The following is a 17,031-nucleotide window of genomic DNA, read 5'->3' as shown; positions in this document are numbered from 1 at the left end:
GAGAGGGAGAAAGGATCCTGAGAATCAAAAGCTGCCTATCTCACAGTCCCCACTGAGGAGGTAAGAGGGCAGAACCGCAGACCCTGACTCCAGCCGTGTCCTGAAATTCACTCTGATGGGGCCTGATTGGCCGGGTTTTTCTGCCTCTGAAGCAGTCACAGAGGCCTGGAAAATGTGATACATTGACCAGCTTAGGTTAGGTCATATGCGGGGCTTTGAGTGGACTCCCAGCCAGAGCTTGTGGGCTGATGGTGGAGCCAAGTCATTCTACAGGGAGTGTTGGGGCCCTGGTATCAGGAGGAAGGGGAATGTGGGCTGAGCAGCAGACCCCACAAATGTCCATTTTACTTCACTTCCCGGTTTGTTGTGAAGATTATGTTTGATAGGAATAGCAAACACTCGTTTGTATACTTGCTTACACACTTGTGTGCAATGTTACATATCACATACGTTAGATACGTAGATAGCCAGCGCGAAGCTGCTGTATAGCACAGGGAGCTCAGTGCAGTGCTCTGATGACCTAGAGGGGTGGGACCGGGAGTGGGAGGGAGGTTCAAGAGGGAGAGGAGATATGTATACAGATGGTTGATTCATTTTGTTGTACAGCAGAAAGTAACACAACATTGTAAAGCAATTACGCTCCAATAAAAAAATGATACACACAAGATATGTGCACATGTATATATGCTCATGGCAAAGAACCCGCCTGCCAAGGCAGCAGATGAGAGACACAGGCTCCATCCCTGATTCAGGAAGGTCCCCTGGAGAAGGAAATGGCAACCCACTCCAGTATTCTTGCCTGGGAAATCCCATGCACAGAGGAGCCTGGCGGGCTACAGTGCCCAGGGCTGCAGAGTCAGACACGACTGAGCACCCATACACGTGACACGATGTATGCTGTGCATGCGTGTATACCCTGAGGTTCTCAGCAACCTAATAAAGGAACTGCTCTTGTTATCCCCACTCTGCAGATGAGAAAGTTGAAGCCCCAAGAGGCTCAGTAACTTGTTTAAAATCATGCAGCTGGTAAGGTGGAGGAGCAGAGATTGAAAGTCCAGCTGGCTGGGGTGAGAGAGTGGATGTAGTGTCGTGTTCTCTGTTGCTTCTTCTAGGTGAAATGCTCGAACAGCACCTGATAACAAGAAACCATCACTATACCGTTAAAACATACATTCTGAAAAGATAAGAATATAATTAACATGGCAAAAATACAAACAGTCCAAGAGGGTTTATAGCAAAAATTGTCTTCCCTCGTACTCAGTCCCCAACAGAAAGACAGTCCCAAATAGCAGTTTCCTTTGTGAAAGGTCTACATAGTCAAGGAAATGTGTATATAACTCCATTCTTGCAGACTTTTTATTTAAAATTTAATTGTTATTAGTTCATTCAGACCTCTTGAATGTGGGTTTAAAACCTAGAAATTATTTTTAAATGTATATATCAGAATCCTATTGTTTAAAAATAATGTTATTTATTTATTGATGTAGTTTTGGCTGTGCTGGGTCTTCACTGCTATGCAGGCTTTTCTCTAGTCAAGGCATGCAGGGGCTACTCTCGAGCTGCTGTGCATGGACTTATTACTGCGGTGACTTCTCTTGTGGAGCTTAGGCTCTCGGGCACGTGCGCTCGGTAGTTGTGGCTCCCGGGCTCTCGAGCGCAGGCTCAGCGGTTGTGGCTCCCGGGCTCTCGAGCGCAGGCTCAGCGGTTGTGGTTCCCGGGCTCTCTGGCGCAGGCTCGGTAGTTGTGGCTTCCGGGCTCTAGAGCGCAGGCTCAGTAGTTGTGGTTCCCGGGCTCTCTGGTGCAGTCTCAGCGGTTGTGGCTCCCAGGCTCTAGAGCGCAGGCTCGGAAGTTGTGGTTCCCGGGCTCTCTGGCGCAGGCTCGGTAGTTGTGGCTCCCGGGCTCTAGAGCGCAGGCTCGGTAATTGTGGCTCCCGGGCTCTCTGGCGCAGGCTCGGTAGTTGTGGTTCCCGGGGTCTCTGGTGCAGTCTCAGCGGTTGTGGCTCCCGGGCTCTAGAGCGCAGGCTCGGAAGTTGTGGCTCCCGGGCTCTAGAGCGCAGGCTCGGTAGTTGTGGCTCCCGGGCTCTAGAGCGCAGGCTCGGTAGTTGTGGCTCCCGGGCTCTAGAGCGCAGGCTCAGTAGTTGTGACACATGGGCTTTGTTGCTCCTTGGCATGTGGGATCTTCCTGAATCAGGGGTTGAACCTGTGTCTCCTGTATTGGAAGGTGGATTCTTTACCACTGAGCCACAGGGAAAACCCATGAATCCCATTTTTAATCCTTATCCCTCATCTGCCCCATTCCAGAACCCTCTCTGGATTTACTACTCTTTTTAATTATATCTAGATAATCCTTATTTTCCATCTCTTTACACAAAAGGTACAATATAGTACAATCACACTGGTATGTTTTGGGGGTTTTTGGTTTAATTTTATTATTTTTTTATTGAAATACAGTTGATTTACAATATTGTTAGTTTCAGATGTACAACATAGTGATTCAGTATTTTTATGGATTGTACTCCATCTAAAGTTTACGAAATAACAGCTATATTTCCCCGTCTTTTGTGTTTTTTTGCTTGTTTGTTTTTCACTTAACAGCGTATCTTTAGATCTGTCCAGGCTTAGAGAGCATCCTCCTCTCAGCAACACCTAATCCCTTATCATACCACTTCACCATGATTTATTTAACTCGCCTCCTGTTGATGGACATTTGCTTCCAAATTTGCTGTTACAAACAATGCCGCAGTGAATAACCTTGAATAGACACCATTAAGCACCCTTGCAAGCATATCTCCAGGCTAAATTTCCCTGAGGTATTATTAATAATACTCCGTTAATTTAGGACATTCCATATGAGGCTGCCCTAGTTTACCAAACTAATGTCTTCCCTCCCCACACCTGCCATGGGATTAGGTTTTAGGGACACTCTGGGGCTCCCACTCAAGGCAGGAAAGCTGACACCCACATGTTGAGCAGCAACCAGTTCTGTCGAAGGCCCTCTGCCCATGCCAAGTCCTGGGCCAGCTCTTATTAACGTGTCCTGGCTGCCATCACAGGCCTCCTGGGGCCTGTCACTTTTACCAGCTCCTTGGCAGCCTGCTTCCCCATAATGACATTGAGGAGCTTGTTGGTTTTTACCCCATACTACACTTTTTTTTTTTTTTGAAGTACGGTTGATTTATGATGTTGTGTTAATTTCTGTGGTACATCAAAATGATTCAATTATACATATAGATACTCGTTTCTATATATCTATACATATGGATATTCTTTTCCATTATGGTTTATCATGAGATATTGAATATAGTTCCCTGGGCTATACAGAAGGACCTTGTTGTTTATCTATTCTATATGTAACAGTTTGTATCTGCTCACCCCAAACTCTCAATTTTTCCCTCCCCCCACCACACCCTCCTTGGCAACCACAGGTCTTTTCCTCATGTTCCGTAGATATGTTCATTGTATCGTATTGTAGATTCCACATAGAAGTGATATCACATGGTATTTGTCTTTCTCTTTCTGACTTGCTTCACTTAGTATGATAATCTCTAGGTCCATCCATGTTGCTGCAAACCGTATTTATTACATTTTATATTTTCAACATTTCCTCTTCTCCATTTCATAAATAACAGCAGTCACGTGGTTTAGTTTTAAGATGCAATAAGAATGGTTACGTTTCTCAAACTGAAACTGAATTGCTCAAGTACTGGAGTGAGTAAGGAAATGTGCCCGGGAAGGCCGTTGGTTCCAATTTCCTCATGAACCCTGTTCCTGAGCTGGAAGCCTGCCAGCTTCCTAGTAGGTCAGCGTGGGGGATGGAGTGTCTAGCTTTTCAGGAGTGGTCAGTGTTAGAGCTGGCGTCAAAGATTGTCTGCACTAGTGAAGGTCTCCAGCCTTGGCCCGTCTTTAGCTCTGCTCCCATCTCTTGCTCCAATTCCAAATCAGGGCTGGGATGAAATTTTTGCAAGTCTGGCCCTTACTAATTAGGAACTTTCTCTTGAGCTCAAACATGCTTTTGGAAGAGGGTCTCAGCTGGACTGCCAGGAAAGTGGGGAACGGTTGTTGGCCCGTTGTACCTCCCGAGCTGTTGCAGTTTGTGGGCAAAGAATGGTTACAGCAAGTGGTGGCAGGGCCATCACTGATGTTGGGTTCTCCTGATGTCTTTCTTTCTGCTCTTCTCTGAACATCCCCTGGAAGTCTTTGTTTATTTATTTGGTCGCACTGGGTCTTCGTTGCTGCACGCGGGCTTTCTCTAGTTGCGGCGAGCGGGGGCCACTTCTTCATTGGAGTGTGCGGGCTTCTCATTGTGGTGGCGCTCTTGTTGTGGAGCACGGGCTCTAGACTCACGGGTTTCAGTAGATGAAGCACTCAGGCTCAGTAGTTGTGGTGCATGGGCTATGATGCCCTGAGGCATGTGGAATCTTCCTGGACCAGGGATCGACCCCAAGTGCCCTCCTTTGGCAGGTGGATTCTTATCCACGGTACCACCAGGAAAATCCCAGAGGTCTTGAAGCCGTGTTTCAGAGCATTTCTCAGAGGGCTTCATTCTTCCGTCCTATATCTAACTCACTCGTAAGTTTCTTTTTAGATCCTCTTGCAATGTCTCTGAGCATTTGGATATAATAAATAATAGCTAATATTTAACTTTTTATTGAAATATAAGATCTCATACTTCCGAGTTCTTACTGTCTGTTCGGCCACGGTACTCCTTGCTTTACAAGTTTTAACTCAGCCCCACCATAGCTCTGTGAGGTACAGAGACTATTATTATCCCCATTTTACAGGTGAGAAAACTGAGGCATGAAGATTGCATGACACAGGTGGTAATTAGTAAATCCTCTTACGGTATCCTCCGAGTTTCCATTTTTTATGCACACTTGGCTTGGAGTCTCTGTGTTTGTAGTCCCTTGGTTGCTATTTCTTCACCAACTAGGATGGGAGTAGTAGATATCTCCCTCCACTTCCAAGCAGGCTTGAACATTGATTGTGCTATTAATTTATTAATATGTTGTAGCTGATGGATAAGCTTCTGAAGTCCTCCCTTCCACCCACTTGCCATTGGCCTGTGCTGGCCCCTCATAGACTGGCTCTCTTCTAGACTTTTAGAAGGACCTGGTACGCACTTAACTCAGGACGTGCTGAATAGAGAACTGAGGAAGCTGTCAGATGGTCTGGAAGGCATCAAACACAGTAACGTGATGAAGCTCCTCCGAGTGGCCCTCAGTGGACAGCAGGTGAGGCAGGCGGCTGGACTGGACTGGAGCCCGCTTTTATCCACTCAACTGACATTCACCAACAGCACTAAGTGTAGTTTGAGGGCTACAGAGATGAATGAAACATGACCACCTCCCCTCATTCAATCATTCAACAGATAGTACCTACTGAGTACCTACCATGTACAAGCACCATGCTAGGTGCAGTGGATCCAATAATGAGTGAAACACACATGCTCCCCCTCTTGAGAGAGCTGGCAGTTGATTAGAGGAAGGGACATACCAACCCAGGGAGAGCAGGCCCCGGGACCTATCCTCAGCCTCAGAAATTGAAACCCATAAAGTGCACACCGGGCTCCGTGGGGTGCAGGCACCGGTGCCAGCATTGGCTTGGGCATAACTCCTGCAGCTGAGGCCGGGCGTGTGTTCCTCAGGCAGTTTAAGGCAACGTTTTCTCTTGTTTGTCCTCAGCAAGGACCTCCGGTAGCTGAGATGATGGTGTCTTTGGGACCAAAGGAAGTGCGGGAACGAATACAGAAGGTGCTCTGCAGCTAGAGAGAAGGTGGCAGGCCGGTGGAGGTGGCCGCAGGAACCGTACTCAGAGGAGCCGCCCTCGGAGGAGAGGAGCAGGATGCCTGGGCCCGGCAGGAGCTTGCGGAAAGAACCAGGAGTGGACACAGAGCCTCTGGGTGCACAGGTGCATTTATGGCTCCACACCAGGCCCATCCTTATCAGCTGGCCAGGGATGCCCAGACCTGTCTCACCTCCCTGAGTCTGGAAAGGAAGGCCTCACATCTGATTGTGACACCCCACTACACAGCAGAGGTTAGGAGCTGCCTCAAAGAACGGCGGCAGCTCGAGCTTCAGTCTGCCTGGGGCTGCCATGACGGAAGACCACAGACTGGTGGCCTAAACAACAGGAAGTGACTTTCTCACAGTTCGGGAGTCGGGCAGTCCAAGATCAGGGTGTTGGCCGGTTTTGTTTCTCCTGAGGCCCCTCTCCTTGGCTTGTACACAGTTGACTTTTTGCTCTCTCCTTCCACAGTCTTGCCTCTGTCTATGCCCTCGGTGTCTCTGTCCAAATGCCTTCTTCTCACAAGGACACCAGTCAGATCAGGTTAAGGCCCAGCCTCACAGCCCAGTTTGGACTTCATCACCTCTTCATTATCCCTGTCTGCAAATTCAGTCACATTCCGAGGTACTGGGAGGTTGGGTTTCAACATGAGCTTTGTGGGGAACATTTTGTCAGCCCATATGTAACAGCTTGGCAGTGGCCTGGACTCTTGGACTCCAGTTCTCAACCAGTTTGACTTTGGAGCAGTGATTGACAAGCAGGCCTAAACTGTCTGTCAGACCTTCTTTGGAGCTGCCCAGGAGGAACACTTAGGTTTTATACTACTCTTTGTCCTTGGACTTAGGGCAGCCTGTGTCTCTCTTCCCTAAAGGCTATATCTTCCTCTTTTCCAGTTCTCCAGAACAAGTCTTTAGACTGGAGACCTTCACTGCCTATTTTGCATCTTCATATTCACCACCTCCTTCCACCCACTGTTTGTAAATCACTGTCTGAGGGTTTCTGAAATGAGATGTTCTTCTTGGGGGTGAATAGGAATAACTCAGTGAAAGGAGGATGGTAGCTGGCTACAGAGGCCCCCTCCAGGGTTTCTGGGCTTCCCCTGTGTGGCCCCCAGTCATCTTCATCACTACCTCCTGGCATTCACATTGAAGGGGGCTGCCTTGTGTGATGTGCCGTGGCTTCTGTCTTATTCCACATGGTGAAGACACTCAAACAGATACGGATCAGAGGCCTCCTGACAGCAGATATATGAATGGGCCATCTTGGAAGTCGGTCTTCCAGCCCTGATCAAGCAGCCGGGGCTGACAGATGATAGCGATGCTGGCTGACATTTGACTGCAGCCTTCATGAAAGATCCTAAACCAGAACCACTAAGCAGAGCTGCTTCCAAATTTCAGGCACACAGTTATGAGTTGATAAATATTTATTGTTTAAAGCCACTGGGCTTTAGGATTATTTGTCACCCAGCAGTAGATTGCTAATACACTCTCCTTGTCCAGAGGAAGAGGGAAAGGGATTAAATAATTTGCTGAGTTTCACAGAGACCTAATCATTCTTTGAAAAGTACATCAAGTACTTTGATGACAAGCAGTGGAAACCAGTTCTGCCTAGCTTAGGTGTTTTGGAGGCTTTATAGGAGTTTAAATTTCTGAGAAAGTCAAAGAATCTATGGGAAAATCAGAGAACCAGATCCTGTAAAAGACAGGAGCCAGGGAAGCTCTGATCATGTGGGCCACCACAGGAGCTCATGGTGAGTCTTGTCTGTGTTCTTAAATGGGAACACATTAACTCTTAAATATTTTCTCTTGTGGTTCCTCTGTATTTTTCCCACTCAGTTTTGGATGTGACTCAGCTAAAGATTCAGATACTAAGAAGAGGGTTCTGGTTGGGCTAACTGAGTCCATGTTACCATTCCTCAGCCAGGAATAGGTGGTCCCTCGGGGGTGATATCCAACAGAGGAAAAGTTCCCAAGGAAGAAGTAGGGTACTTTTTCCAGAAGAAGGGGTAATGTCAGAAACAACAAGTATGGCACTGAAAGGACATAGAATAATAATGCTTGCAATTTATTGTGCATTTACATGAGCTTCAAATACTTGTGGGTTTTAAACTATACTGGTAAACACTTTAGTCCATCATCTGTTTGAATCTTCACATTAGGCATTATTATTCTTGTGTTGTTTCTATGTTTCAGATAGGGAAACTGGGGCTCAGCAAAGTTGATCAACTCTGAGGGTTTAGCACGAGGCATTTGGCAACCCAGAGTCCAACCTCAACTCTTGACTTGAGTGACATCAGAGCCTCCAGTTCTAAGACATCAAGTATGCTTATGAGAAACTCTAGCTCTCAGTGAGGGGATGTGGCTGTTTTAACAAAGTGGGTGATCAGACTGCTGAGTTGATAAAGATGTGGCCACTTCCTCATTTGGAGTGAGTTATCTGAGAAGCAGCACGTATCATCTGCTCTGGAGTTTTGCTCAGGATCAGAAGAAATGTGTTGGAGGACTTCACAGATTTTAAATAACCTCAGGCCCATCCCCCAGTGCTTTTTTGAAGTGCTTTTATAGTCAAGCAGTGAAGGTCGTGGAGGCCAGAAGCTGGTTCTGCTACTTACTCACTGTGGCTTCTGAAGCTCAGTTTCCTCGTGCCACATGGGGATAACAATTGTGTCTATCTCAACAATTTGTAAGAATCAAAATAGATGACCTATGTAAAGATCTTAAAACAATGCCTGGCACTCAGCAAATGTTATCTCTTACCATCACCCTCATCACCAGTATTTTCATTCTTGGAAATGCTGGTTGCAAAACATAGAAACAGACCCAGCCTAACTTAAACCACGAGAGGAATTTATTGAAAGAATTAGGACAAATCCAAAAGCAGGACTCCCAGCTGGACCTTACAAGAGACTTGATCTCTAACCAGTAACTCCTCAGAACCCAAGATACTCACCATTGTCCCTCCGAATCTGCAGTTTGTAACCATTTCTGTCTGGGTGTCTGCTTCCCTCATCTTCCTTCTGCAGGCTGGTTTTTTTTTTTTTTTAAATCTCTGTACTTGTCCAACAACTGCCCCAGCCCTAAAGCTGAATCATCTCCCCTCTGATACCCTGGCAATTCAATAACTAGTATTCTATGTCCAAAATCCTAGGAAAGAATCTGATTGGCCTAGCTTGGGTCAGCTGTCTACCTCTGGTCCAGTCAGCTGTGGCCAGTGGGACAGACTCATGTAATGCAGTCATGGCTGCAGGAGACCCACTCTAGTAATCAAGACAGCCGTTCTGCCCCTGGGCATACTCTCTTAACATGGAGTTTACAGAGTACCCTTGTCAGAAAATTACTATTATTCTGTAGCCAACTTTAGAATCTCATTTATCATTGTCTTTATCTAGCTTATTTTTTTCTCATAATGCTTATTAATATATGAAATTACTGAGTTGTACATGTTTATTGTCAATCATACTCTAAAGAGGATAAGATTGAGGCAGGCAGTTAGTTTTTCTTATTCTTGGTTGTAACCATAGTACCTGGCACGTTGCCTGACAAATAGGGAGTCAGGTAAGGTCTCAGGGTGAAAAAAAAAATGTTTGAGTCCTTTATCAGTTAGATCATTTTCTTCAGAAGTGGCAATCATCAGCTGGTCTAACCCTCCCACATTCCAACAGTTTCCCAGGATGACTTTCATTGACACTGGGAAATCAAATTTCTTTTGCTAGATTTGCAGTTGTAGTTTACCTGGTACATTGCCAGTAAATTGCATTGAATCCAGCTATCTGTGAGAGATCGACCTTTGACAGAGACTGATGTGAAGATTAAGATGGAATAGTTCGATATAGAGGGATGTTTAGGGGGACGTAAATTAGAAATTGTCTAACTGATTAATATGTTTCTCATGATAAAATTCCCTAACTTCCCAGGGGCCAGGATAATAAATATTTAGAAAATGAGGGGACTTCCTTGGTGGTCCAGTGGCTAAGACTCCATGCTCCCAATGCAGGGGGCTCGGGTTCGATCCCTGGTCAGGGAACTAGATCCCATATGCCCAGTTTATAGAGTTCACATGCCACAACTGACACTCAGCATAGCCAAATAAATCATTTTTTTACAATTTATTTTAATTCAATTATTTGTAATTGAAGGACAGTTGCTTTACAGCATTGTGTTGGTTTCTACCAAACAATTTTTTTTTTTTAATGAGAACTTTCTGGATTAGAGCAGATCCCAGAGAAGGAAGTTCATGGTTCATGTTCGTGGGTGTCAGAGGACTTTATAGATGAACTTTGAACTGGGTTCTGAGGGACAAGTAGGAGTTTCCAGGTCAGTGGGAGTTGGAAGGGTATTGACTGGAGTCATGGGTAGGAGCTGAAGGAGTGAGATAAGTGACTGAAAACCCAGCCAGAGGGGAAATCCAAACAGCCTTGATGCCTGGTCCAAAGGCATCAAGGTACCATTCACTACAAATAACAAAACATCCAGATTCAAACAAGCTTAAACAAGAATATTCAGTGTCCCACAAAGCAGGAAGTGCAGGGGTACAGTAGGCTCTGGGGTTGGTTAATTAAGCGTTCAGTGACCTTGTGGAGGTCTGAGGGACTTCCAGTCTCTTTGCTTAATTGGTCCCAGCATTGGCAATAGCCTCTGGTTGGTTCTCTCTGCTCACGATTGGCCGCTTGAAGGGCTCAGGCTCCTCTGTACTTCCTCCTTCATGCTGTTAGAGCGTGGCTTTCTGTGGCTCTCTCCCTAAAAGCATGGAAACTTCTCTCCAGCACCTTCCCCTACATGACTTCTCCATTCTTGAATGAGAAACACCAGGAGAAACACCCTTCTGCAGAGGTGGGTGAGAAGACCTCATAGGTCAGCTAGACCCAGAGCTGGGGCTGGGGCCAGCTCTTCTCTGGGTTCCTGGACAAAAGGGGGGGTCCATTAGAGAAGACATGAATTGGGTCTTCATGAAGTGGAAGGTGAAGAGCCACTGACATGCTTCAAGTAGGGAAGTGACAAGATCAGATTTGTGTGTGTGTGTGTTTTCCAGATTTGTGTTTTTTTGATTGATCATTCCAGAAGCTTCGCTGAACTGAGATTTGAGTGGGGCTGGCCCAGGAGCTGGGAGCCCTGATAGGAAAATGAGGCACAAGGGACTTACCTGGTGGTCCAGTGGTTAAGAATCTGCCTTCTAATTCAGGGGACACCAGTTCAGTCCCTGGGCCGGGAACTAAGATTCCACATGCTGCAGAGCAACTAGAGAGCCCTCCGTTACTACGGAGCCCCCATGCGTTAGAGCCCGTGCTCTGCAGCAGGAGAAGCCCAAGAGCCACAACTGGAGAAAGTCTGAGCACTGCAATGAAGAGACGCTTCACAAAATTTTAAAAGAGAGTAAAAACAAAATGAAGCATGGAAGGGGGAAACATGATAAAGCCATTTTTTGTCATCACAGCCCGGCACTTCCTCCTCTAACTATGCTGCTTCACTTCACTCATCCTTGCCTCATGAGCCCCTTTCGCTGTTCCCCAGCCATGTAAGCCTGCCTTCTAGCCACATTCTGGCTGGAATACTCTTGTTCATCTGCTCTTTGTCCTTTTGCCTGGTGTCTCAGTGTTCAAATCTCTGCTTCACTATTCCCTCTTCAGGAAAGCCTCTTACTCCCCCTAGAAGCTCTCCTTCCTCTGCCGTTAATCATCAACATCCTATTCTTTTCCAGGGAACACAATCGAATTGATTGTGTAAATGTCGGGTAAGTAGTTCAGCAGTTATTTGTTAGTGTAGATTATAACGTCTGTAAGAGCAGAGACGTGATCTGTCTTGCTCACCACTAGACCCCCCAGTGCTGAGAATGGTGCCTGTTCACGTAGTCAGTGCTCAGTAAATATTGTTGAGTGACAGGCCAGATGCACACCTGATTGGATGGATAGTCAGGGTGAGCGCTCAAGTTCACGGTGCTCAGTCGATGTCATGTCCAACTCTGCGACCCCATGGACTGACTGTAGCCTGCCAGTTTCCTCTGCCCACGGGCATTCTCCAGGTAAGAATACTGGAGTGAGTTGCCATGCCCTCCTCCAGGGGATCTTCCCAACCCACGGATCAAACCCAGCTCTCCTGCATCGCAGGCAGATTCTTTACTGTCTGAGCCACAGGAGAAGCCAAGGAATACTGGAGTGAGTAGCCTATCCCTTCTCCAGGGGATCTCCCCGACCCAGGGGTTGAACCGGGGTCTCCTGCATGGCAGGTGGATTCTTTGAACAGCTGAGCTGCCAAGTGCACAGTCATATGTTTAGCCTGGGTACTGTTTTGCAATATTCAGAAACTTCACATCATTTGTGGTTACTATTTTCACTAGTGAATTACAGGATGTGCGTTTTTTTAAATATAGAAGGCAGTAGAAGCTTAACTTGGCACTCAATAAACTCATTATCACACCCTGGGGATCTCTAGCTTAGTCCTTATATATGGGCAAAATGTGGGGGTCCCCGGCCTACATGCTGTCTCCACTGCCCCCTACCACCCCTCCCGCAACCCTGATTGCAGTAGGACAGCCCGGGCAAGGAGGGGCAGCCTTGTCTGAATCCATTCTGTCCTGTCTTCCTTCATTCATTTCACAGTTACCTACTGCGTGCCAGGCCCTGTTAAGCCTAGGGGTGTGAGAGGAATTAGACAAAGCCTTGTAGATTGTGGGGGCTTACTCCACAGATTTGTGTTCATTCCTTTCCTTAAGCTTTTAAAAATAAAACACAAAAGATAAGGCTCCTGCCTCAAAGAGATCACCATCTCATAGGTGACTGACAGTTACAAAATTGCAAGTGTGGATGTGGTGGAGGAGGGGCAAGCAAAGTGATACACAGGGATGTGGGTATCTTGGGTGTCTGGAGCCAGACAGGAAATGCTTTCTTTCTTAATTGATTTTTTAATTACATTTTTTTTAATTAAAAAAATTTTTTTTAATTTATTTATTTTAATTAGAGGCTAATTAGTTTACAGTATTGTAGTGGTTTTTGCCATACATTGACATTAATCAGCCATGGGTGTGCATGTGTTCCCCATCCTGAAGCCCCCTCCTACCTCCCTCCTCATCCCATCCCTCAGGCTTGAGCACCCTGTTTTTTAAATTAAAATTTTAGTTTATTATATTTTATTTTATTTATTTTTTAAAGCCACACCATGGGGCTTGTGGGATCTCAGATCCCAGACCAGGAATCAAACATGGGCCCTCTGCAGGGAAAGTGTAGTCCTCACAGTGGATTGCCAGGGAAGTCCCAGGAAATGCTTTCTTGACAAGGAGTTGGATTGTTGTTTTTTACTTTTAATTTCAGATAAACAGTGAATAATTTTTTAAGTATGTCCCAAGCAATATTTGTGACATACTTATGCTAAAAATTATTTGTAATTGTATGCTATGCTTAGTCTCCCAGTCATGTCCGGATTCTGTACGACCCTATGGACTGTAGCCCGCCAGGCTCTACTGACCATGGAGATTCTCCAGGCAAGAATACTGGAGTGGGTTGCCATGTCCTCCTCCAAGGGATCTCACCAACCCAGGTCTCCCACGTTGCAGGCAGATTGTTTACTGTCTGAGCCACCAGGGAAGTCCAAGAATACTGGAGTGGGTAGCCTATACCTTCTCCAGGGGACCTTCCCGACCCAAGGACTGAACCAGGGTCGCTTGCGTTGCAGGCAGATTCTTTACCAGCTGAGCTACCCAGGAAGCCCCTTGTAATTGTATAGGGGTGGGCAAAATGGGTGAAGGTGATCAGAAGGTACAAACAGCAGGTTATAAAGTAGCTAAGTCCTGGGGATGCAATGTACAGTGTGGTGACATAGTTAATACTGCACTGTATATTTGAAAGTTTCTAAGAGTAGATTTTACAAGATCTTATAAGGCTTTATAAGTTCTTATCACAAAAGAAAAACATTTGAAACGATGTGTGGTATTGAAGACTAACTAGACATGGTGATTGTTTTGCAAGGTATACGAATATCAAATCATGTTGTATACCTGAAACTACTACAATATTATATATGTATGTCATTATACATCAAAATGTAATAATAGAAGTACAGTGCACAATAAATGTAATGCACTTGAAAGTGAAAATGTGTCATGTCCAACTGTTTGTGACCCTTTGGACTATAGTCTGCCAGGCTCTTCCATCCATGGGCTTCTCCAGGCAAGAATACTGGAGTGGGTTGCCATTCCCTCCTCCAGGGGATCTTCCTGACCCAGGGATTGAACCCGGGTCTCCCACATTGCAGGCTCATTCTTTACAGTCTGAGTCACCAGGGAAGCCTCACGCCCAAAACCATCCTCACCCCTGCCCTGCCCAGGTCCATGGAAAATTGTTTTTCATAAAACTGGTGCCTGGTGCCAAAAAGGTTGGGGAATTAGATAGACATGGCTCCTGCTTATGAAAATTCATTGGTCCAGAAAGAAGAGACAGACCATGGGCCATGCACATGACATAGGAAAGGAAATGGAAACCAGAAGGGAGCTTGGGCAGGAAGGGCTGCACAGACACGCAAGACGGGTCCTAGGAAGGCTGGCGAGGGTGACAGCATTGTTTGGTCTGAAAGCCAAAGCTTCTGCACCCAACCACTACACAGAACTCCAAACCACTTCCTGACCGCCCACTTACCCTTTAACCTTTCAGTTGTGGTCTCTCAAGCATTGACTGGAGGAAGAATGATTAGATTCTTGTACTTCACCCCACTTCCTAGGTTCAGAGAATCTGCCTTCCAATGCAGGAGACACAGGAGATGTGGGTTCAATCCCTGGGCTGGGAAGATCCCCTGGAGGAGGAAACAGTAATTCATTCCAGTATTCTTGCCTGGAGAATCCCATGGACAGAGGAGCCTGGCAGCTACAGTCCATAGAGTCACAAAGACTCGGCTGGAATCTTTGTGAATGGCTGAAGTGAAAGTGTTAGTCCCCCAATCATGTCCGACTCTCTTCATCCCCAAGGACTGTAGTTCACCAGGCTCCTGTGTCCATGGGATTCTCCAGGCAAGAATACTGGAGTGGGTTGCCATTTTCTTCTCCAGGGGATCTTCCCAACTAAGGGATTGAACCCAGGTCTTGCGCATTGCAGACAGATTCTTTACCACTAAGCCACCAAGGAAGCCCAGAAACGACTTCAGTTCAGTCACTCAGTTGTGTCCAACATTATGCGACCCCATGAATTGCAGCACACCAGGCTTCCCTGTCCATCACCAACTCTCGGAGTTTACTCAAACTCATGTCCATTGAGTCAGTGATGCCATCCAACCATCTCATCCTCTGTCGTCCCCTTCTTCTTCTGCCTTCAATCTTTCCCAACATCAGGGTCTTTTCAAATGAGTCAGTTCTTCTCATCAGGTGGCCAAAGTATTGGAGTTTCAGCTTCAGCATCAGTCCTTCCAATGAATACTCAGGACTGATTTCCTTTAGGATGTACTGGTTGGATCTCCTTGCAGTCTGAGGGACTCAAGAGTCTTCTCCAACACCACAGTTCAAAAGCATCAATTCTTCGGTGCTCAGCTTTCTTTACAGTCCAATTCTCACATCCGTACATGACTACTGGAAAAACCATAGCTTTGACTAGACAGACCTTTGTTGGCAAAGTAATGTCTCTGCTTTTTAATATACTGTCTTTCTGAGAAGCAACTTAGCACACATGCAAAATAATTCCCAGGCCCAAAATCAGGTAACACAGAGGGTGTGATGTGGACAACGTATTGTTGTTCAATTGCTCAGTTGTGTCTGACCCTTTGTAACCCCATGGACTGCATTCACCAGGCTCCCTGTCCTTCACCATCTCCCAGAGCTTGCTCATGTCCGTTGAGTCAGTGATGCCATCCAACCATCTTGTCCTCCATTGTCCCCTTCTCCTTCTGCCTTCAATCTTTCCCAGCATCAGGGTATTTTCCAATGAGTTGGCCCTTTGCATCAGGTGGCCAAAGTATTGTAGCTCAGCATCAGTCCTTCTATTGAATATTCAGGGTTGGTTTCCTTTAAGATTGGTTTGATCTTGCAGTCCAAAGGACAATGTGTAGTTTTCATTAATTTCATACAGAATTTCCCTGATGTGAATAATGGTATAGATTGAATTCAAATTGGCATGCTGAAGTGCTAATGTCCATGTGATGGTATTTGAAGTGGGTGCTGTGGGAGGTAATTAGGCTTAGCTGTGGTCCTGGGGTGCATCCCTCATGATGGGATTAGTGCCCTAAGAGGAAGTGATCAGAACATGCTGTCTCTCTACCCTGTGAGGACAAGAAAGCAGCACTCTGCAAACCTGGAAGCAGGTTGTCAACAGCACCTTGATCTTGGACTTGCCAGCCTCCTGTGGGAAATAACGGTCTGTTGTTTAGGCCACTCAACCTTTAGTGTTTTGTTGTATCAGTCCAAGTTTACTAAGACAGGAAACAACTGTATAATTTTCATATAGAAAGGTGCTACAGGCAACAATCTGTGAGATGGAGATGTGTGCGGCTGGATCTATTTTGAAGCTAACATAGCACGGCAAATGTACTTTGAAACTTATATTGTGTGTTTATTTGGGGTAGGATGGGACCTAAATTCCTATGGACGCATGCATGCTAAGTCACTTCCGTCATGTCCGACTCTTTGTGACACTATGGACTGTGGCGTGCCAGGCTCCTTTATCCATGGGGTTCTCCAGACAAGAATACTGGAGTGGGTTGCCATGCCTTCATCCAGGGGATCCTCCCAATCCAGTGATTGAACCTGCATCTCATGTCTCCTGCATTCGCAGGTGGATTCTTTTCGTGCCACCTGCTGCTGCTGCTGCTGCGTTGCTTCAGTTGTGTCGGACTCTGTGCGACCCCATAGACGGCAGCCCACCAGGCTCCCCCGTCCTTGGGATTCTCCAGGCAAGAACACTGGAGTGGGTTGCCATTTCCTTCTCCAATACAGGAAAGTGAAAAGTGAAAGTGAAGTCGCTCAGTCGTGTGGGACCCTCAGCGACCCCATGGACTGCAGCCTTCCAGGCTCCTCTGTCCATGGGATTTTCCAGGCAAGAGCAAATTGGGGGATTCCCTGGTGGCTCCAGTGGTTAGGACTTCGGGCTTCCACTGCAGCGGGCTGGCATTAGATCTCTGGTTAGGGAACTAAGATCCTTGTAAATCTCACCGAGAGGCCTTAAATGAAAAGGTAAAAAGCAAATGAATAAATATATAAAATGCAAATTAACTCTGAGCTTCTTTTGTGTCTATTTGCACATCTGTTGCAACACTCCTTTATTCTTTATAAATTTGCCCTTTTC

General features: G+C 46.3%; 1 protein-coding gene across 3 annotated transcripts in view; it reads left to right on the top strand.

Moving 5' to 3' along the window:
* EARS2 (glutamyl-tRNA synthetase 2, mitochondrial) overlaps positions 1 to 16,958 on the top strand; it is a 45,254-nt gene extending 28,296 nt beyond the window's left edge. For 2 of the 3 annotated variants that reach the window (XM_005224803.5, XM_002698024.6), the window contains 2 exons: positions 5,095 to 5,230; positions 5,681 to 13,865. In XM_005224803.5, the coding sequence (XP_005224860.2) occupies positions 5,095 to 5,230; positions 5,681 to 5,764 (220 nt within the window). In that variant the 3' untranslated portion in view covers positions 5,765 to 13,865. Of the gene's footprint in view, positions 1 to 5,094; positions 5,231 to 5,680; positions 13,866 to 16,521 lie in introns of those variants that run through there. The other variant, XR_009492854.1, reaches the window with a different exon arrangement.
* Positions 16,959 to 17,031: the final 73 nt, after the last annotated feature.

The sequence above is a fragment of the Bos taurus genome, chromosome 25 (assembly GCF_002263795.3).
Source record: "Bos taurus isolate L1 Dominette 01449 registration number 42190680 breed Hereford chromosome 25, ARS-UCD2.0, whole genome shotgun sequence".
Taxonomy (NCBI): Eukaryota; Metazoa; Chordata; class Mammalia; order Artiodactyla; family Bovidae; genus Bos; species Bos taurus.
This window is presented reverse-complemented; position numbering and strand designations above follow the sequence as displayed.